Source organism: Somniosus microcephalus, chromosome 8 (assembly GCF_052327205.1).
Source record: "Somniosus microcephalus isolate GS21.2 chromosome 8, FLI_Smic_1.0, whole genome shotgun sequence".
Classification (NCBI taxonomy): Eukaryota; Metazoa; Chordata; class Chondrichthyes; order Squaliformes; family Somniosidae; genus Somniosus; species Somniosus microcephalus.
Genome location: NC_140994.1, coordinates 26,853,551 through 26,876,263, shown reverse-complemented (window position 1 = coordinate 26,876,263; position 22,713 = coordinate 26,853,551). Strand labels below are relative to the sequence as shown.

Genomic DNA, 22,713 nt, shown 5'->3' with positions numbered 1-22,713 from the left:
GGTTGGAGAAATCCAGCCCCTTTATTTTACTTTTAGTGCTAAATTTGTACGACAACCTATAGGGAATTAATCATTATAATTGTATAAATTATTGCCGGCAATAATAACAGACAAATGCTTAATACATTCACATGATGTTCTCTCTGCTATTTTAATAGTGGTGTTAACCAACTTATTTTAAACCAGCTAACACCACTGTTAAAGTACTGACGGAGAAGTGTTAAGCAGATGCATTAAATGTCCACTGTTACTGCCAACTGTAAATTCTGGCTTATAAAATTGGATCAGTGGTACTATTAAGCTATAGGTTCCTGGTCTGTGTTGAGTACTCTGATCACAACCAGTTTGTTCACTATCATTGGCCTCAGCAACTATGGACTAAGGAAAGGAAAAATCAGATGGAGTTCCCACTTCCAACAGCTATCCAGTGACCTATTCTGGAAAGTCCGGGTGTGAACATCGGATGAGAACAGGCTTGGATGTGATACCTTTCCCTGTAGAACTTCCTGGCTACACTCACTGTCAGGACTCACGCATAAAGTACTCGATGCAGACCAGGAACCTAAACGTTAATAAGGCCATAAAAAAGGTTAATAAGGCCATTAAAAAGGCAAACCAAGCAATGGGGTTTATTTCTAGAGGGATAGAATTGAAAAGTAGTGAAGTTATGCTAAACTTGTATCAGTTCTGGTCGCCATATTACAAAAAGCATAAGAACATAAGAAATAGGAGCAGGAGTAGGCCAATCGGCCCCTCGAGCCTGCTCCGCCATTCAATAAGATCATGGCTGATCTGATCCTAACTGCCAATCCACTATCACAGAACCATCTCCTGCATCTAACAGAATTAGACACACAAAATAGGAGCAGGATCAGGCTACACGGCCCCTGGGCCCGCTCCGCTAACCACAGGGCCATGACCGATCTGAACCTAGACTCATGTCCAAATTCCTGCCCGCTCCCCGTAACCCTTAATTCCCTTTACTTCTAGGAAACTGTCTATTTCTGTTTTAAATTTATGTAATGATGTAGCTTCTACAGTTTTTTGGGGCAGCATATTCCATGGACCTACCACCCTCTGAGTGAAGTAGTTCCTCCTCATCTCAGTTTTGAAAGAGCAGCCCCTTATTCTAAGACTATGCCCCCTAGTTCTAGTTTCACCCATCATCGGGAACATCTTCCCTGCATCCACCCGATCCAACCTCTTCACAATCTTATATGTTTCAATAAGATCGCCTCTCATTCTTCTGAACTCCAATGAGTAGAGTCCCAATCTACTCAACCTCTCCTCATATGTCCATCCCCTCATCCCCGGGATTAACCGAGTGAACCTTCTTTGTACTGACTCGAGAGCAAGTATGTCCTTTCTTAAGTATGGACGCCAAAACTGTACGCAGTATTCCAGGTGCGGTCTCACCAATACCTTGTACAACTGAAGCAATACCTCCCTATTTTTATATTCTATCCCCCTAGCAATGAAAGCCAACATTCCATTGGCCTTCTTAGTCACTTGTTGCACCTGCATACTAACCTTTTGAGTTTCGTGCACCAGGACCCCCAGATCCCTTTGTACTTCAGAGGCACTGGAGAGGGTGCAAAAAAGATTTACAAGGATGATACCAGAAATGCGAGGTTATACCTATCAGGAAAGGATGAACAGGCTGGGTCTCCTTTCTCTTGAAAACAGAAGGCTGAGGGATGACCTAATAGAGGTCTTTAAAATTATGAAAGGTTTTGATAGAGTAGACACAGAGAGTGTTTCCACTTGTGGGGAAGAGCAAAACTAGAGGCCATCAATATAAGATAGTCACCAGGAAATCAAATAGGGAATTCAGAAGAAAATTCTTTACCCAGAGAATGGTCAGAATGTGAAATTCGCCACCACAGGGAGTGGTTGAAGCGAATAGTATAGATGCATTTAAGGGGCGGTTAGATAAGCATATGAGGGAGAAGCGAGTGGAGCATAAACGCCAGCTTAGACTGGTTGGGCTGAATGGCCTGATTCTGTGTTGTATATCCTATGTAATCCTGTGTAAAGTATTGCAAGAGTGTGGAGTTATAATGGCTGATTTTACAAATGTGCACTCACATTTGAGAGGGAGAGGAGCCTCACCCACCACATTGGATATCGGAAAATCATGGGTAACCTGTTACGTCCGTGTATAATAAGATACAGACTGCAGCAGAAATGGTACAACAGGTGTTTACTCAACGTGGCTCACAGTTGAACTGACTGTACAGATTACTACTCAGTGCTATATACAGGTGTGGTCACTGCCGGTACTACAGTATACATGAGCTGTAAAAAGTAGTTCCCCCCCTTAAAGGTATATACATTACAATTCCTCCCCTTTTAGATTAACAGTACCATAACACTCATTTAACAATTAAATATCAACAAATTACAATGAACACTTTTAACATGCAACATTAGCTGAAAATAGTCTATTTATATATTCAGTCTTTGGGGAGGCCTCCTGATCCTTTCTGGATAGCGCCTTTCCCGAGTGTCTTGCTCTTGGTGCGGAGGCGATTCTGGCCCCCTGTCGTCGGTTGGTTCATCAGCTTCCGATGCTACTGTTTCTGGGGTAGATGCGACCTGTACGTCGGGTTCATCACCAGGTACGTATGGGCAAGGCATGGGGTTGACTTGTTCCTGTGACTCTAGGATCTGGTCAGCATGGCGTCTCACGATGCTCTCCCCAACGTCCACTGTGTACATTAGTGGGCCCTGCCGTGTGCATATCGTTCCTGGCTGCCATTTTTCTGTTCGGTAGTCGCGAGCCAAGACTGGTTGCCCTACATTGAAGCTCCTTGTTGGCTTCTCATGGATGTGCTGGAATTGCTTACTCTCAACATTTCTTCGTACGTTTGGTCTGAGCAAATCCAGCGAGATCTTAACCTTTGGTTAAAGAACATCATGGCTGGGGCCTGGTTGGTGACTGCATGTGTCGCATTCCGGTAGGCGAACAGGAAATTGTCCACCTTGTGCTGCAGCGGAATGTTGTCATTGTACATAGCCTTTATTGCCTTCTTAAAGGTTTGTACGAACCTCTCAGCCAATCCATTTGTGGCTGAATGATACGGGGCGGATGTGTAATGCCTTACCCCATTCTTTTTCAAGAACCTCCGGAACTCTTCGGACACAAACTGTGGTCCGTTGTCGGAGCAAATCTGTTCTGGCAAGCCATTCCTGGCAAAAATGGTCCGTAGGACTGCAATAGTTTTCTCCGTGGTGGTGGAGGACATTTTGATGACCTCAGGCCATTTCGAGTGCGCATCTACGGCTATTAAAAACATTGAGTCCATGAATGGACCAGCAAAATCAATATGCACCCGTTGCCATGGAGATGAGGGCCACTCCCATGGGTGTAGAGGGGCCTGTGGTGGTGCATTTTGGACTTTCTGGCATCCTGAGCAGCTCTTGGTCAGGTCCTCGATTTGTTTATCGATTCCCGGCCACTACACATAAGCCCTGGCTAGGCTTTTCATTTTTACCCCTCCCAGATGACCCTCATGAAGCTCATTGAGCACTCTATCCCTTAACTTGGGTGGAATTACCACTCGGGATCCACACATCAAGGTCCCCCGGCACACTGACAGCTGTTCTCTCCTTGTCGAGAATGCTGGCAACAGTGAGTCGCCATGTGCTGGCCATCCCTTCACCGTCAAATCATATACCCAAGACAGTGTCGGGTCATTTCGGGTTTCCTTTTCGATACAAGCGTTAGTTACCGGTAGGTATTCAACTATAGTCGAATGGAATATTTCGACAGGATCCACTGCTGGTGCTTCCTCCGCAGTAGGCAGTGGCAGGCGTGATAGCCCATCAGCATTTCCATGCTGTTTCGTGCCCTTATATTCAACTCATAGTGGTGCGCCCCTAGAAAAAGTGACCATCTTTGTAGTCGTTGCACAGTCATCACCGGAACGCCCTTCTTCGGATTAAAAATGGAGACAAGAGGCTGGTGATCAGTCAGCAAGGTGAATTTCTACCCGTGCAGATAGTGATTGAACTTTTTCACTCCCCACACTAGGCTGAGGGCCTCCCTGTCAATCTGGGCGTAGTTACGCTCGGCTGAGGTTAGTGATCGTGACGCAAAGGCTATTGGCCTCTCTGAGCCGTCCGAGAATTTGTGCAACAGCACCGCTCCAATGCCGTAGGGTGACGCATCACATGCCAACCGAATTGGTAATGCTGGGTTGTAATGGGCAATACCTCTTTCGATGTGATTAGTGTTTTGCTCTTCTGGAAAGCTCGTCTACATTCGTCACTCCACTTCCATGGCACCCCAGTTTGCAGTAGGGTGTTCAGTGGGTGTAGTATTGTAGACAAATTTGGCAAGAACTTATGGTAGTAGTTTACCAGCCTGAGGACCGACCTCAGTTGTGACACATTTTCTGGTGCTGGAGCCTTGACTACTGCCTCAATCTTCTCTGGGGACTTATGTAACCCCTCTTTATCGATAACGTGGCCACAATACGAGATCTGTTTTCTAAAAAACTCGCATTTGGGGCGGTTAGCTCGGAGCCCATATTCCTGCAATCTAGTGAGCACCTGCTCCAGGTTGGCAAGGTGATCACTGTCATTTTCGCCCGTGACCAGGATGTCGTCCAAATAACACTGGGTCCCTGGGATCCCTTGCAGGACTTGTTCCATTGCCCTCTGCCAAATAGCCGGAGCTGATGCTACCCCGAATACCACCCGGTTGTATTGGTAGAGACCTTTATGGGTGTTGATTGTGAGGTATTTTTTTGATGCTTCTTCTACCTCCATTTGCAGATACGCCTGGGCCAGATCAATCTTAGTGAAGCGTTTCCCTCCAGATAGCGAGGCGAAAATATCTTCAACCCGCGGAAGTGGATATTGTACGGTGTGAAGGACCGGGTTCACTGTTACCTTAAAGTCCCCACAGATGCGAACCTTCCTTGGTTCCCCAGGCGTGCGGCTCAACGCCTTTTTCATCACAGGGACGATTGTTGTAGCCCACTCGCTCCAGTCTACCTTGGACAGTACACCTGAACGTTCCAGACTCTCCAGCTCTGCTTCGACGGCTGGGCGGATTGCATAAGGTACCAGTCTGGCCTTAAAAAATTTTGGGCTTGCGTTTTCTTCAATTTTAATCGTCGCTGTCATGCCTTTTAGTGTTCCGAGTCCTTGCTGGAACACTTCTTTCGCATCAGTTAGGATCTTTGACAGCCGCCCAGCGGTGACATCGTCATCCTTTTTGTCAGCCACAGTCAGTGCCTGTATGGAATGCCAATCCAGTTGTATTTTCCGGATCCATTCACGTCCCAGTAATGGTGGTCCTCCATCTTGCAATACATACAGGTCTAGTTTTGGTGTTTCCTTACCGTTATATATAACAGTCACCCTTATTTTTCCTTTGGGGTAGACTTTTTGCCCCGTGTACGTCTTCAAAATAATTTGTGTGTCTCTCAAGAGTATGTGTGAGAATAGCCGCTCGTAGTCCCGTCGGTTTATGACTGTTAGGGCTGATCCTGTGTCCAATTCCATCTTTACCTGGACTCCTGCTATCTTGAGAGTGACCCAAATGGTTCTGTGATCCTCCATTGTGATCACATTATGTAGTTGCAGACAACTCAGTTCCCTGCTTTCGGAGTCGTTATCACTCTTTTGTTCGTCTGAACTATTCTCCGTCATCTTATGTACCTTCTTGCACTTTCCTTTGGTAGGTTTCTTATTGCTGGTTTTCTTTCCTGACCTGCAGACTCGTGCTATGTGTCCTACTTTACCACACTGTCCGCACACTTTGTCTTTGAACCAGCAATCATTCTGGTCGTGTGTTGTTCTGCCGCAGCGATAGCACTTCTCTGTTCTGTATGACATTTCATTTGTGCCATATTCTTGCGGTATCTGTTGTATCTCTGCAGCGCCCCGTGCTGCTGCTTCATATGATACCACAATGCTGAAAGCCTTTTCCAGCGTAAGGTCCTTTTCAGATAAAAGCCGTTTCTGGGTTCCTTCACTTTGAAGCCCACACACAAACTTGTCCCTTAAGGTATCTGCCAGTCCCGCTCCAAACTGGCAGTGTTTCGATAGTTTGCGCAGTTCTGTTAAATAATGAGCATTGCTTTCATCCTTATGCTGGTTCCGTTTGTGATACTTGAATCTTTCTGCTATCAGCAGCGGTGTGGGGTTTAAATGTTCCTTTAGTATCATTACTATGTCTTCAAAACTCTTTTCCATTGGCTTCGTTGGGGTTACTAGATTTCGTAATAAACCATACATCTTTGCACCCATTAAATTTAACAATACCGACGCTTTCTTGTCATCTGACACCTCATTTGCCTTGCAGTACACCTCTATTCGTTCGACATATGTAGTCCAATCTTCGACTTCATTGTCAAATGCGGTGATACTGCCACTCTTCGGCATTTTGGGTGTGGTTTAAAATGGCGTCTCCCAATGGTTAAAATGGCGTCTCCTGCACTTTCCTTCCTCCCCCGCTCCTGGCGGTTCTCGTGGCAATGGCGGCGCCCTGTAGGTTTCACGCGCTTCTCCTGCGCTGCTGCCAACGCCGCTCTCGGCGGTCCTCGTGGCAATGGCGGCGCCTCGCGGGTTTCTGCGCGTCTCTCTCTCCGGCGCTGCTTGGCCCCTGAACACCGGCTGCGCCCTGTGCGCTCTGCCCTCTCTCTCTCTCTCCCCCGTCGACGCTGCTCAGCCGGGCTGTAACCCGCCGCTGTCCGGGAAGGGTCTGCGCACTACCTGTTGCCAGCCCGTTTCGCTGGACCACCTCGACTGGAAAGCCAAGCCTGGCTCTCGACAGCCTCCCCCGCAATTCTCGAGTCTCTGCTGGATGACTGGGCGGTTGCCCGTGGTCGACACCCGAGTCTCTGGCCTTGACCTCCAATCCACTGATCTCCAGGAACAAATCCCCGGGAGGTGATGCAGAGTTGCAGGTAGGTTCGAACCTGCCTCGTCGCCAATGTTACGTCCGTGTATAATAAGATACAGACTGCAGCAGAAACGGTACAACAGGTGTTTACTCAACGTGGCTCACAGTTGAACTGACTGTACAGATTACTACTCAGTGCTATATACAGGTGTGGTCACTGCCGGTACTACAGTATACATGAGCTGTAAAAAGTAGTTCCCCCCCTTAAAATACATTACATAACCCATCCGCAAATCTCCGATAACCCTAACCCGGTGAGTGTGGCTCCCTGCCTGTAGCATACATTTTAAAACCATCGCCACAGTGCCTAATCATACTAACCATGCATAAAGCTCTGGTTACCAGCCTCCAGATGTCAATGAAGATTAAAACTAACCCATCTCTGGACAAGGGCAATATGCATTACTCCAGTAGGTATACAAAAAAACTGCACACACTTTTTCTATGGCCCAGGACAAAGCACTAGGCTATTAAGCACTTTCAGTTGTAGGCCCCAAGCTAGACACCATCACAGACAGTAAGTCATCTAGCAGAACTTCAAGTGGGTAATTTAAGCCCATCTAATGAGTACATAGGAGATCATCGGCCCATCTTTGGTTAAAAAGAGACCAAATGAACCTCTGATATCTGAGTCTTGGAAACAAAACTCCTGGGGTATTCATGTCAGACATTGCCAGCTTTACAGATATAATTATGTATCATTTCACGTGTAGCTGAAGAAAATTTATTACTCAACAAAGTCAAAGTTTTATTACCATCAGATAACATACAGTTGGCTCTAAATATACTAGTGACAAATGGCTCTTGAAGCAAACTGCAATACAAAAGAAAGTGTCATCCCATGACACTGGGCGTACAGTAATTCAGCAAATGTTTAGATGACTGGTGAGCAATCACACTGGGCACCATCATTGAAATTGGAGATGCCAGAGACTTTGCAGCCTCATGAGGGACTTAAGTACAATCATTTCTCTGTGCCACCGTTATAACCTCTGCCTTTCAAATGAAATACGTCCAGTCAAAGTGATTTGTTTTGCCGCGCAGTGACTAATTGTGGGAATTCAGATTTATTGCTCTGTATTATATTGCCCTTGTAAGTATTGTGCTGCTGATGCCATTTAGAACTGCAGCAGCAGTAATAAAAGGGGCGATTTTCAACTGCCGGGCGTACGTTTACATAACTTCAATTCAACTGAAAAATGGGTGAGTAGCAATTGAAAATCGGAGAGGGGGGCATCTCGGCCACTCCATTCCTGCTGAAGGCTCAACTGATGCAATTTCCAGGCGGCCTGTACATGGGCAAGCAATCTGACCCGCCTGAAACAGAAGGAAGGCTACTTGAATATGCTAATTATGGTCCTACACTGTTTGTAGGACCCCGATTGCAATTTTCAGGTACAAATGGGTGGAGTGTGTAGACTCCGCCCATTTCCACCAGGCATTCAGTGGCCACTCAAAAAATGTGCTCCGAAACTTATAGAATTTTTTGGTGGGCCCCAAGAATAGCAGGAGTGCTCCTCCGAAACTGCCAATAAAGCTCCAGCTCGTACGAGACCCTTCCCAGAATACACCGCACCCATCCCGCCCCAGCCCCGACATGCCGGCTGCCTCAGCATGGAATTTCCCGCCCTTCCGGAACTGATGAGATATAGCAGGGGCCCCCATTTTGGCACCACAGCTTCCCGGAGGCATGTTAATGAGGCCCGGGCCTCAAAATGCCTCGGGCCTTGGGCCAGCGCCAACGGGCGGATGGTGCGGCTGCTCCGCCGACCTTGCGTCCGTCTCTGGCGGAAGCCAAAGATCGCCCGCCAAAATGTGGCCTCCATTTTCTAAAAATGGGCAACATGTGTGGAAATGTTATTTTCCTTCTAACTGATTACCCTTGTGTTTTTCTGTTTTGTTCCTTGTTACAGAATCGCTGTCTGTCTGTAATTGAACACCTTGCAGCCAATCTTGTGTGGAAAGATGAAACCAAACTGATTAACGAACCAGCTCTTTCTATTCAGGTACTGATCTGTGGGAATATAGATCCTTGGGAATATAGATCCTTAAGAAAAATAGTATACATGTTACATCTGTGCAGAAATGCATATACTTCTGTGCCCGCAGTTAAAATGCATACCCATAAAAATTAGCAGCGGTTCATGAGGACAGTTTTGGGCTTGACTGTGATGTCTTCTTACAGTTAAGTAGCCTACCAACCCTCGACTTCCAGCCTTCCAAATGGGCACTTTGGTGAGGTGTTGGAGAATGGCTGGTACCTGGGGAGCTATACCTCAGCACGAATCAAAGACTTCAGGAAAGGAAGAGAGAAAATTGGAGAGGAATTTAGAATAAAAACTTAGCTGCAAGGTTTAACGCAATTTATTTGTCACGCGGACAGTTTGAAGTGAACACTGCTAAGCAAGATTCCCTATTTGATTTTTTAAAAAAGCAATGGTTTAATAAACATAATTCACCACGGGTTTGTTAGTCTTACAGTTTGCAGAATGTGAATTATAATTTGTTGGTGTTAAGATGCTTGGGAAAATTAGTCCTTGTGACAAAGTGTGCGTTATTAAATGAATGTGTTTATCACATGGGAGATGCATTTGAGCTTCAAGGTCAAATAGACAAACAATTATATTTTGGGTTTTGACACACAAATTGTTAATAACACTTATAACTATTGGAAAATGTATATTGCAATTAATAAGGAATATTTCGATTGTTTCTTTAAAATGGGCTCACTAATTGGACAGTAAGTTGTATATGTAAGAAACTAGGAAATGAAAGAATTCTGCTTGCTCCTATCAGATCCATTGGGGATTAATTTATTTCTACTCAAAAGCCAATCAATAGTACAATACCCTATTTTATTCGCTATCATTACCCATAATTAGGAGCAATAAGGACATAAGATACACTTGTGAAAGAAGTTTAAAAATCTGCACCATGTCTCTTGAGGAAAACAATGTCTTAATTCAGCAAGACTTGATTATAAGGCAGTCAGCACAGAGCACACGACAGCAAATATAATGATCACACTGTTGAGATACCGCAGCAAACGTGGGAGTCGAGACCAGAGTTGATGGAACACAACTGCTTTAATTTACATCATGGCAAAAAGAGAGCTTGAAAAGCCCGCGCAACCACTTAAATACTCCCCAGACAGGAAGTGCTCCCGGCAGCCTGTCCCTGCGGGAAACAAGTTGCCGGAGGAAAGGGCCCTCGGCTGGGGGCGGCTGCTGCCGGCAGTGCGTCTGCGTGAACTGTCCGTGCCGCCGTGAGCGGATTATGTCCAATGGTGGCGTGTCGCCACAGAGCTCCCCCCAGAATCCGCTTAGGAGGAGTGGACGAGTCGTGACGGTGGTCTAATGGTTCTGCCGGAGCGGCTCTGAGTGGCCGCCGGTCTAGTTGGTGGGGCCGGGCGGTTCGCCGCCGGCTGTGCTGGCGGGACGGCCTCTAGTTGGAGGTCGGGCCACGGGGACCTGTTCCCCTGGTTCTGTGTGTGCTGGTTTGAGTCGGTCGATGGAGACTGTTTCGACCCTGTCGCCGAGTCGCAGCTTGAAGACCTTGTCCCCGGTTTGTAGTACCTCGTACGGTCCGTCGTACGGGGGTCGCGGTGTGCGTCGTGTCGCACGAAGACGAAGCGTGCCTGCTGTAAGTTTGGCGGGACGTGAGGTGCGAGTTCGCCATGTCGGTTGACCGGAAGTGGAGCGAACTGTTGAGCGGAAGAGAAAGAGTTGAGCCGCTGCTGTTCGGCCGACCAAGGCGTGGTAGCCTCCGGGAGGAATTCGCCTGGTACGCGCAGCGGTTGTCCATAGACTAATTCCGCTGCTGAGGACTGGAGGTCTTCCTTGACCGCGGTGCGTAGGCCTAGTAGCACCCACGGTAGGCGGCCAGTCCAGGTACTGTCCTGCAGACTGGCGCGGAGTGAGGCCTTGAGTGACCTGTGGAAGCGTTCACACAGCCTGTTGCCTGCGGGTGGTACGCCGTGGTTCGGTGGAGCGTCACCCCGAGGTTGCGTGCTGTGGCCGTCCAGAGTTCGGAGGTGAACTGGGCGCCTCTGTCGGAGGTTATGTCGGCCGGTACGCCGAACCTCGCGACCCAGGTGTTAACGAACGCCCTGGCGATGTCGGCTGTGGTGGTGGAGGTCAGCGGCACTGCCTCAGGCCAGTGTGTGTAGCGGTCGACCATCGTGAGGAGATAAGTTTGGCCTTGCGATGGCGGCAGAGGACCGACGATGTCGACGTGTACGTGGTCGAAGCGGCGGCTGGGTACCTCGAAGTCTCCCAGGGGTGCTTTTGTGTGCAGCTGTACCTTAGCCCGTTGGCAGGCGAGGCAGGAGGTGGCCCAAGTCCGAACATCTTTGCTGAGGCCGCGCCAGACGAAGCGCTGGGAGAGGAGTTTGACGGATGTGCGGGAACCCGGATGGGAGAGCCCGTGGAGCGCGTCGAAGATGCGGCGGTGCCAGCTTGCAGGGACGACCGGCCTGGGTTGACCGAGTGAGACGTCGCAAGTGACTGCCGTGGCTTCGGGCCCGCGCGCAACCTTGGCTAGGCGTAGCCCTGGCAGGCTGGTAGCCGCCGAGAGGAGGTCTGGGTCCGTGAGCTGGGCCGCTGCTAGTTGCGCGTAGTCGACCGCTAGGTGATTCGCGCAGATGGCGGGACGGGAAAGGCAGTCGGCGACAACGTTGTCTCTACCGGAGATGCGCTGGATGTCCGTGGTGAACTCGGACACGGCCGTGAGCTGGCGTTGCTGCCTAGCGGACCAGGGTTCGGTGTTCTTGGCCATCGTGTATGTGAGCGGCTTGTGGTCCACGTACGCGGTAAAGGGGCGGCCCTCCAGGAGGAACCTGAAATGGCGGACCGACAGGTGGAGCGCGAGGAGCTCGCGGTCGAAAGTAGAGTATTTGACCTCCGAGGGGCGCAGTTGGCGGCTGTAGAAGGCAAGTGGCTGCCACGCGCCATTGACCCACTGCTCGAACACGGCTCCGACCGCATGGTCGGAGGCGTCGGTGGTGAGCACGACCCGGGCATCGGCCCTCGGGTGCGCGAGCAGGGTGGCGTCGGCGAGCGCGTTTTTGGTGGCGTCGAAGGCGGCTGACGTGTCAGCGGTCCAGGCTACGGCCATCTTGCCGGATTTACCTCGGAGGGAGTCGTATAGGGGCTTCATGAGGGCTGCAGCTCTGGGGATGAACCTGTTGTAGAAGTTCACCATCCCGAGGAACTCCTGGAGGCCCTTGATGGTTTTGGGGCGGGGTAATTGCTGGACGGCCTGCACCTTGTTGGGCAGGGGGACGGCCCCAGCAGGGGTGATGTGGTGGCCGAGAAAATCGATCTCGGCTAGGCCGAATTGGCACTTCGCCGGGCTGAGGATGAGCCCGTGTTGGGCTAGGCGCCCGAACATGAGGCGAAGGTGTTCGAGGTGTTCCTGTTTGGAGGAGCTGGCCACGAGAATGTCGTCTAAATAGACAAATAGGAAGTTCAGGTCCCGGAGGACTGAGTCCATAAGGCGCTGGAAAGCCTGGGCTGCATTCTTGAGGCCGAAGGGCATCCTCAGGAACTCGAACAGGCCGAATGGGGTGATGACGGCCGTTTTGGGGATGTCCGCGGGGTGTACGGGGACTTGGTGGTAACCGCGCACCAGGTCGACCTTGGAGAAGACGGTTCGTCCGGCCAGTCGGGCCGAGAAGTCCTGGATGTGCGGCACTGGGTATCGGTCGGGGGTGGTGGCGTCGTTGAGGCGGCGGTAGTCCCCGCAGGGGCGCCAGCCTCCGCCGGGCTTGGGGGCGATGTGGAGGGGCGAGGCCCAAGAGCTGCTGGAGCGGCGGATGATGCCGAGTTGCTCCATGGTGGTGAACTCGGTCCGCGCGATTTCCAGCTTGGCCGGGTTGAGTCTGCGGGCGTGGGCAGAGACCGGGGGGCCGGTGGTGGGGATATAGTGCTCCACACCGTGTTTGGCGGCTTTGGCCGAAAAGGTCGGGTTAGTGAGGGCGGGAAACTCGGCTAGTAGTGCCGAGTAGTCGTCCGTGGCTCTGGTGAGGCAGTAGGTCGTCAGGCCGGCCGAACGGGCCAGGGTGAATGCGCCAGGGATGGGGGCCATGGTGTTGATGTCGACGAGGCGGTGCCTCGGAATGTCGACAAGGAGGCCGTGGGCGCGTAGGAAGTCGGCGCCGATGAGTGGGCAGAGGACCTTGGCTGCGAGGAACTCCCAGCGGTAGCGGCGGCGTGCGAGGTCGAGCGTGACCATGCAGGTGCCGTATGTGCGGATGTCAGAGCCATTGGCTGCGGCCAGCGTGATGCCCCGTGCGCCGCGTTGGATTTCGAGGGCGGAGGCGGGGGTGATGCTGTGCTGGGCTCCTGTGTTGCACAGGAATCGGCGGTTGGTGCTGTCGTCGGTGACGTACAGTAGGGGCCCCTTTTGCCCCGCGGCCATCGTGGGGGCCGGTGCGGGGGGGGGGTGTTTGAAAGTGCACGGTGGCGTGCAGGGTTGGGCCCTAGTGCCAAAACGGGTGTGGTAGTAGCAGTGACCCGGAGTGGAAGGGCGGTCGGGCACAACGTCGCGGGCGGTCTGCGCGGAGAGCAGCCGGTCGGCCTTTTCGGCTATCTCATTCAGGTCCGTGGAGCCAGACTCCACCATGAGCGGGCGGATGCTGGCGGGGAGCTGCCGAATGAAAAGCGTGCGAAAGAGGGCGCCGGGGTTTTTGTCGTCCGAGAGGGACAGCATGTGGGAAAGCAGGTCTGATGGTGAAGCTTCACCAAGGCCTGGGAGGTCGAGGAGTTGGCAGTTGCGCTGGTAAGAGGACGCCTGAAATTTTTTAAGAAGCACGGCCTTCAGATGTTCGTACTTGCCTTCCTCTGGTGGATCCTGCAGCGCTGCCCAAACCTTGGGGACTGTGGCGCAGGTGAGAGAGGCGACGAGGTAATCGTACTTCGTGGCGTCGACTGTAATGCTTCTCAGCCGGAATCTGGACTCAGCTTGAACGAACCAGGCCTCGGCCAGATTCTCCCAAAAGTCCGGTAGTTTAACCGTGACTGCGTTTGTATCCGCCATGCTAGCTTAGGATTCGTCCTGAGCGTCGGGGTCACCAGTGTTGAGATACCGTGGCAAACGTGGGAGTCGAGACCAGAGTTGATGGAACACAACTGCTTTAATTTACATCATGGCAAAAAGAGAGCTTGAAAAGCCCGCGCAACCACTTAAATACTCCCCAGACAGGAAGTGCTCCCGGCAGCCTGTCCCTGCGGGAAACAAGTTGCCGGAGGAAAGGGCCCCCGGCTGGGGGCGGCTGCTGCCGGCAGTGCGCCTGCGTGAACTGTCCGTGCCGCCGTGAGCGGATTATGTCCAATGGTGGCGTGTCGCCACAACACAATTTTTTTTTGAAAGAACGGTGACATGAATCTTGTCATTCATGTGGAAATGACTTATGAAATAATACTGGGCGGCCTGCTGGTGGCGCTGTCCAGGGAGAGTATAAATACTCGGACACGGGCCCAGCTTGCGCAGGACATTCTTTAACAGGAACTAGTGAAGGACACAACTAGATCTCCATGTTGAAAAACAGTTGATTAAAGCTTTGTTTAACGCTTAGACCAAGTGCCTAGTAGTTTTCTTACGTCAAGCGGTGTGCCTTGCTTCATTCTTAATGAGGATAATATAAACCTCATCCCTCCGAAGGAAACTTTAAAAAAATTATCAGTTGCTAACAGTTTATTTAGTAGCCCCCAACCTAAATCATTTGCAGCAACAGATAGTAAACATATTGCTTCTTTAAGTCTGCCACATGATGCTTGGGATATGATGCAGGACTGCTCGTGGGTGGGACTTTAAGCTGCAGTTTTATGCAGGCTGCCCACTACATCTACAAAATGGGAGTCCTGGCATGGGAGCAACAGTGCTAGCTGAAGCTTAACTATTAGTCAGCTACTAGATTCTAGGAAAGTTTCAGCTTCAAACACTTTGGGGCTAATATTAAAGCTACTTCTATACAGTTTTATCATTGTAATATTAACCCAAATAAAATAAATACTTAAAATGATTTAAATGAGAATAGCTTTTCAACACATTTTTTGATGAAGTAACAGAGAGGATTGATGATATCTACATGGATTTTCGGAAGGCGTTTGACAAATACCACATAGAAGGCTGGTTAACAAAATTGAGGCTCATGGAATAGGTGGGTCAGTGGCAGCTTGGATAAGGAATTGGCTTAAGGACAGAAAGCAGTGAGTTGTGGTAAATGGCGCTTTTTCAGACTGGAGGATGGTAGACAGTAGTGTTCCCCAAGGGTCAGTGCTGGGGCCACTGCTTCTTTTGATATATATATAAATGACCTGGATATTGGAATACAGAGTAGAATATCTAAATTTGCTGATGACACCAAACTTGGAGGTGTGGCAAACAGTGATGATGATATCAATCGACTGCAACAGGACATAGAAAGGCTAGCAGAATGGACAGACAAGTGGCAGATGGAATTTAATACAGAGAAGTGTGAGGTGATGCATTTTGGCAGAAGGAACAGGGAGAGGCAATATACACTTAATGGCACAGTTTTAAAGTGTGTGCAGGGACAGAAGGTCCTGCGAGTTAATGTGCATAGGTCCCTGAAGGTGGCAGGACATATTGAGAGAATGGTTAACAAAGCATATGAGATCTTGGGCTTCATAAACAGAGGTATTGAGTACAAAAGTAGAGAAGTTATGCTGAACATTTATAAAGCGCTGGTTAGGCCACAACTGGAGTATTGCGTCCAGTTCTGGTCACCACACTTTAGGAAGGATGTGAAGGCCCTTGAGAGGGTGCAGAGGAGATTTACCAGAATGGTTCCAGGGATGGGGGATCTTAGCTACAAGGACAGATTGGAGAAGCTGGATTTGTTTTCATTAGAGCAAAGGCGGTTGAGGGGTGATTTGATAGAGGTGTACAAGATTATGATGGGTTTGGATTGGCTAGAAGGGGAAAGGCTGTTCCCACTAGTTGATGGTACAAGGACTAGGGGACACAGATTTAAGGGTTTGGGCAAGAGATACAGGGGGGATGTGAGGAAAAACTTTTTTACACAGCGAGTGGTGATGACCTGGAATTCACTGCCGACGGAAGTAGTGGAAGCCGAGACACTCAATGTTTTCAAGGGGAGACTGGATAGGCACTTGAGGGAAATAAACTTGCAGGGCTACGGGGATAGAGCGGGGGAGTGGGACTGACTGGTTTGCTGTACAGAGAGCCGACACGGACTTGATGGGCCGAATGGCCTCCTTCTGTGCCGTTATGACTCTATGACTATGACTCTATGACATTAGCTCTGCCTTCCTTTTTCTGTCCATTTTCTCATCTTCCTTATTCTCTCTATTACATTTTTTTATCAATTAACTTTACCTTTGCCTAATTCCCAACCAATGCATCCTGTTTTGACTATTACATACTTCCTGCACCTTATTTAACTGTTTTCCTCTGCCTCTTCCTCTTGGGTCCCACTGTCTATTTTGCCATGTCAGAAAAATTAGGGTCTGATTGAAGACCAGCTAAAAAGACCAGGTTTTGCAGCTAATTCACCTAACTGAGTGCCAGAATTCTAAAGATTGACATGACCAAGTGCAAGTCACAAGCACTGGTGCATTTCTGTATGTGAAACCAAGAGGGGCTATATTTCAGGACAAGTTATCTTTCAGCCCAATTCTGTTTGAATTAGGTAAGTATTCCACAGCATAGTGAGGGTTAATATTTTTTAATGTTTAAAAACATGTTCCTATTTAGCAGATTGTTGATGATGGAAGCACAGTTTTAATGATTCCGTTCCCAAATGTGCAATTAAAACAAGCCACTCCTTCAACTTACTCTGAGATGCAGACTCAAGTCCTCAAAAGATTATTAGTTTGCTAAGTATTTCTTTGCTGAGATTAAACTATCTCAGTGGCTTCATATTTTACAACAGGAAATGACCAATAGATTCTTTGCCATTTTCTCCAGGGAGAATGTTAAATTTTGAAAGAAAGAAAGACTTGCATTTATATAGCGCCTTTCATGTCCACCGGACGTCTCAAGGTGCTTTACAGCCAATTAAGTACTTTTGGAGTGTAGCCACTGTTGTAATGTAGGAAACGCGGCAGCCAATTTGCACACAGCAAGCTCCCACAAACAGCAATGTGATAATGACCAGATAACCTGTTTTTGTTATGTTGTGGTGTGGAGATGCTGGAGTTGGACTGGGGTGGACAAATGTAAGAAGTCACACGACACCAGGTTATAGTCCAACAGCTTTATTTGAAATCACAAGCTTTCGGAGCGCTGCTCCTTCTTCAGGTGAAGTGGAGAAATGCATAAAGACACAGCTTATATAGTCAGAGAATCATGTCAGATGTTTACAGGTAACCTTTCCAACTGCCATTTCTCCACTTCACCTGAAGAAGGAGCAGCGCTCCGAAAGCTTGTGATTTCAAATAAAGCTGTTGGACTATAACCTGGTGTCGTGTGACTTCTTACATTTGTTATGTTGATTGAGGGATAAATATTGGCCAGGACACTGGGGAGAACTCTCCTGCTCTTCTTCGAAATAGTGCTGTGGGATCTTTTATATCCACCTGAGAGAGCAGACAGGGCCTTGGTTTAATGTCTCATCTGAAAGGCAGCACCTCTGACAATGCAGCACTCCCTCAGTACAGCACTGGAGTGTCAGCCTAGATTTTTGTGCTCAAGTCTCTGGAGTGGGACTTGAACCCACAACCTTCGGATTACAGAGACGAGGGTGCTACCAACTGAGCCACTGGCTGGCACACTGGCAGGAATGGCTTATTTTTTGGCAGTCTAAATCTTTCATCCCAGGTTTTTCTGGTATAAACTGTTTAAAAAAAAAAAAAAAAAAATTAGTTGATGTAGCAAGTTGTTAGGGGATAAATTAAATTGGGGGTTAAACTGTAGACTAATTACAAACTTCCAGAATGACTCCAGCCATCCAGTGCATGCAAAAATTAGACTGCATCAGACCAAATCTAAAAATTACAGTCTGTACATTAGAAAGGCAAACCCTGTAGCTTTTTAAATTTAGTATCAGTGGATTGAAATTACCCTGTTCAATAAGCAAAGTTCCTCTGTTTGTTATTTTAATAGAACCCATTTGTGTTAACACATTTGTTACTAATATCATACAGCATGCTCCCTAAAGGGAAAATTTTGAGGCCCCACGCCACTAGTGAGGCTTTGCACACAGCAAAAGATGGTCATAAAATCGAGCGCCTAATGCGTAGCACACCTGATTTTGTGAGGTACGATTTGGGTTACTTCGAGGAGGGCATTCATAAGATAACCCCTTCATCTTCAGAATCAACCTCGTGAACCTTCACTGAACTGCCTCCAATACAAGTATATCCTTCCTTAAATAAGGAGACCAAAACTGTACGCAGTACTCCAGGTGTGGTCTCACCAATGCCCTGTACAGTTGTAACAGGACTTCCCTACTTTTATACTCCATTCCCTTTGCAATAAAGGCCAACACTCCATTTGCCTTCCTAATTACTTGCTGTACCTGCATGCTAACTTTTTGTGATTCATGTACAAGGATCCCCAGATCCCTCTGTACCTCAGCATTTTGTAATCTCTCCCCATTTAAATAATAATTTGCTTTTTCATTTTTCATACGAAAGTGGATAACCTCACATTTTCCCACATTAAACTCCATCTGCCGGATTTTTGCCCACTCACTTAGCCCATCTATATCCCTTTGGAGATTCTCTGTGTCCTCCACACAACTTGCGTTCCCACCCATCTTTGTATCAGCAAATTTGGCTACATTACACTCGGTCCCTTCATCCAAGTCATTAATGTAGATTGTAAATAGTTGAGGCCCCAGCACTGATCCCTGTGGCACCCCACTAGTTACAGTTTGCCAACCTGAAAATGACCTATTTATCCCGACTGTTTTCTGTTAGTTAGCCAATCCTCTATCTATGCTAATATATTACCCCCAACCCCGTGAGCTCTTATCTTGTGTAGTAACCTTTCATGTGACACCTTATCGAATGCCTTCTGGAAATCCAAATACACGACATCTACTGGTTCCCCTTTATCCACCCTGCTTGTTACATCCTCAAAGAATTCCAGCAAGTTGGTCAAACATGATTTCCCTTTCATAAAACCATGCTGACTCTGCTTGACTAGATTATGATTTTCTAAATGTCCTGCTACCACTTCCTTAAATGATGGACTCCAGCATTTTCCTATCATTAACCATCAGCTCACCCCTCCCAAGCAACATTGAAAGCACAAACAAAGTTTCTTAATTTATTGTTGTGTCAACACACAATCTATAATTTCCACTTCCTACCACCCCAGACAATGCTTTCAAACACAGGGGAAGTGGATGACAGAGAGTGTGGGAAAGGTGTCAAAACAGAGGATACTTGCAGGATGGTAGCACCATGCCTCCAAACTCGGTGTTTCCAATGGTTTCCACTGTTTACCTAAGGAAGTGAGCGAGGGCCATTTCTCATGTGGAGTGAGGGATTTGATGCTGGCAGGGCCCCTGCCTAACTGGGTCCTCACCCTATGGTTATGTCCTGCCTTGGCCTGCAAGCAAAACACAGTAAAGAATATCAGAGAAGTTCGTCCCCACTCAACAGCACCAACATCTGTCCCCAGACCACCAGTTTGAAATGGGTGTAGCCCTAGTCCCCATAGTGGCAGTAAAAAGTTGCAGCAGAGCTTGAAAGTACTAAGTGAAAACCGTTAGGGTGTCCCACTGCAATGTGCCCTAAATTTTGTATTCCATGCAGGAGTGCTATGGAGAGAGAAATATGTTGTCCTCATGACATTGCCATGGCGGGCCAGGGGAGCTACAATCCTGTATGTCCTGCCTCCCATGGAGAAAGAGCCACCATTCATTTAAAGGAGAGTCTGCTTACCTTGGTCCTTCTCTTAATGCCACTGAAGTTTCTCTTCATTTGGTTCCAGTTCAACTGGACCCCAGAAACCACAATGATCTGCTCTGCCACCTCCTTCTAGGGAGGCCCTCTGTCCCCAAAAGAGTCACTGTCCTTTGCTGCATCTCCGCCAGGGTTTCCTTGCTGACTGTGGCACTTCTGCCCAAGTTGTTCCTTCCAGACATGAACTGCAGTTCAAATGTTGATTTTCACGGGAAAATAGTTACTTCACTTTAAGGGTGAGCATCCTCCTCTTCAATGCAGCTATAAGCCCAGGTCCAGTTATCTGTTACTATTCGAGAACCAGTGCCAGACTGATGCTGTCCATGTGATAATGGAACTGGTGCATTTTCTGAATGAACAGCTGCAGAGGCAACCTTCAGTGAGCACTGTGGCAGCAAGGCTCACTACCAGTAGCTTCCAGGCACCAACAGGTGTCATCACAGGGATGAGCCACTCTTCAGTCAACACCTCTATCTGGCAGGTCACGGAGCCATTGTTTGAACTTGCACATCAGTAGATCAACTTTGGCACTGATCAGCACCTGTAGTCCCAGTGGCAGAAGCGCTCTCCATGGAGCCGTATGAAGTTGATGCACCCCATGCATTGCTCAGCATCCTCTTTTTATAGATGCCTGCTTCGTCAGGTATGTCGGGAATCATTACAAAATGGCTAGCACAACTCTTCATGTCTCTGAGCCTCTCTGAAGACTTCCTGTTAGCAATCCCTCACCAATAGCACTGTTCCCTTGATGAAGTAAACCCTGCAAGACAAACAGAAAATGCTGGAAACACTCAGCAGGTCAGGCACATCTGCAGAGAGAGAAACGGAGTTAATGTTTCAGGTCAATGACCTTTCATCAGACTGGTAAACCCTACTCTATAAAAACCTATGAAATGGATGATGTGGTTGTCCTGTCTATGTGATTTGAATGGTGTGAGGGGAAAGGTCTTCCTGCTGCTATTCCTGTGAGGCGCCACACTCGAGAAAACTTCACCAGTGAAGAGAGCACCTGGAATTACATGAGTAATGGGGAATATGTTAATATTGTTGCACGGTCATTGTAGTGTAGTATACGCTGCATAGGAAACATAGCAACAGGAGGAGGCCATTCAGCCCCTCGAGCCTGCTCCGCCATTCAATGAGATCATGGTTGATCTGCGACCTAACTCCATATACCTGCCATTGGCCCATTTCCCTTAATACCTTTGGTTAACAGAAAGCTATCAATCTCCGATTTAAAATTAACAATTGATCTAGCATCAATTGCTATAGCAAAATACTGCGGATGCTGGAAATCCGAAATAACAACAGGAAACGCTGGAAAAATTCAGCAGGCCAGGCAGCATCGGTGGAGAGAGAAACAGAGTTAACGTTTCAGGTCGATGACCTTTCGTCAGAACTGGAAAAAAAGCAGGAAATGGAAAGCAGGTTTAGGGGCTGGGAAAAGGGGGAGGGGATGAAAGAACAAAAGGGAAGGTCAGTGATAGGATAGAAAGCAGGAGAGATTAAGAGACATTAAGAGATATTCATGGGGCAGGCTAAGGAACAAAGGATGGCTCTAGATGGGGTGTGAAGCACGCTGGTAGAATGAAGGACAGCTGAAGGGAGGGAAGAAAAAACAAAAAGTGTGGATAAAAAAAAAGAAAATATATATATGTGATAGGGGCCGAGGTTATGATCTGAAATTGTTGAACTCTGTTGAGACCAGAGGGCTGTAGAGTGCCTAATCGAAAGATGAGGTGCTGTTCCTCGTAAGCTCTCTCAGGTGGATGTAAAAGATCCCATGGCACTATTTCGAAGAGCAGGGAAATTATCCCTGGTGTCCTGGCCAATATTTATCCCTCAATTAACATCTAAAAAACAGATTTGCCCAGTTTACTGTGAACAGTCTCTGTTTCATCCCTTTGAAGTCGGCCTTACCCAAATCTAGAATCTTAGTACGATAGCAAAATACTGCAGATGCTGGAAATCTGAAATAACAACAGAAAATGCTGGAAAAACTCAGCAGGCCAGGCAACATCCATGGAGAGAAATTAGAGTCGACGTTTCGGGTGAACCCTTTTTCAAAACTTAGAATCTTAGTAGCTGTTTTGCGTTTCTCCCTTTCAAACACTATGTTGAACTCGATCATGTTATGATCACTAGTGGATAAATGTTCACGCACAGTTAAGCTGTTAACTAAATCTGGTTCATTACTCATTACTAAATCTAATATGGCATGCCCCCTTGTTGCCTCTAGGACATATTGTTGCAGAAAACTATCCAAGACACACTCAAGAAATTCACTACGTTTCTGACAGGTGCAAGTCTGCTTATCCCAATCTATATGAAAGTTAAAATCCCCCATTAAAACCACTCTGCCTTTACTACATGCTTGTCTAATCTCTGCATTTATACAATCTAGCACTACACAGCTGCTACCAGGGGGCCTATACACAACTCCCACTACAGTCTTAAATCATTTCCTATTTCTTAATTCTACCCATAAATTCTCCACTGCCTGCTTACCTCTCATTATATCCTCTCTTATCATTGAAGTGATTTAATCCTTAATCACTATGGCTACTCCTCCCCCTCTGCCATTATCCCTATCTTTCCTGTAAACTTTATAACCTGGTATATTTAGTTCCCAGTCCTGACCGTCTTGCAGCCATGTCTCAGTAATGGCTACCATGTCATACCCTCCAGATTGAATTTGCGCCTGCAGTTCATTCAATTTATTCCTATATACGCCGTGCGTTTGTATAAAGAACACTTATTTGGGCCACACACCTTAGCCTGTCCTTTGGCTCTAATGTTATATTCAACACATGGATATCTTTTCTTAAAGGTCTGGATGCTGTGATACTTGCCACAGAAGTACTATGCTTGAAACAATGCACATGCCCATCT

General features: G+C 47.9%; 1 protein-coding gene across 3 annotated transcripts in view; it reads left to right on the top strand.

Moving 5' to 3' along the window:
• Positions 1–22,713, top strand: part of LOC147113393 (uncharacterized) — a 374,107-nt gene that overhangs the window by 284,888 nt on the left and 66,506 nt on the right. For all 3 annotated transcript variants that reach the window (XR_015079196.1, XM_085994401.1, XM_085994400.1), the window contains one exon: positions 8,833–8,925. Coding sequence is in view for 2 of the 3 variants with exons in the window: in XM_085994401.1 (XP_085850527.1) it covers positions 8,833–8,925 (93 nt within the window). In the remaining variant the exon portion in view is untranslated. The remainder of the gene's footprint in view (positions 1–8,832; positions 8,926–22,713) is intronic.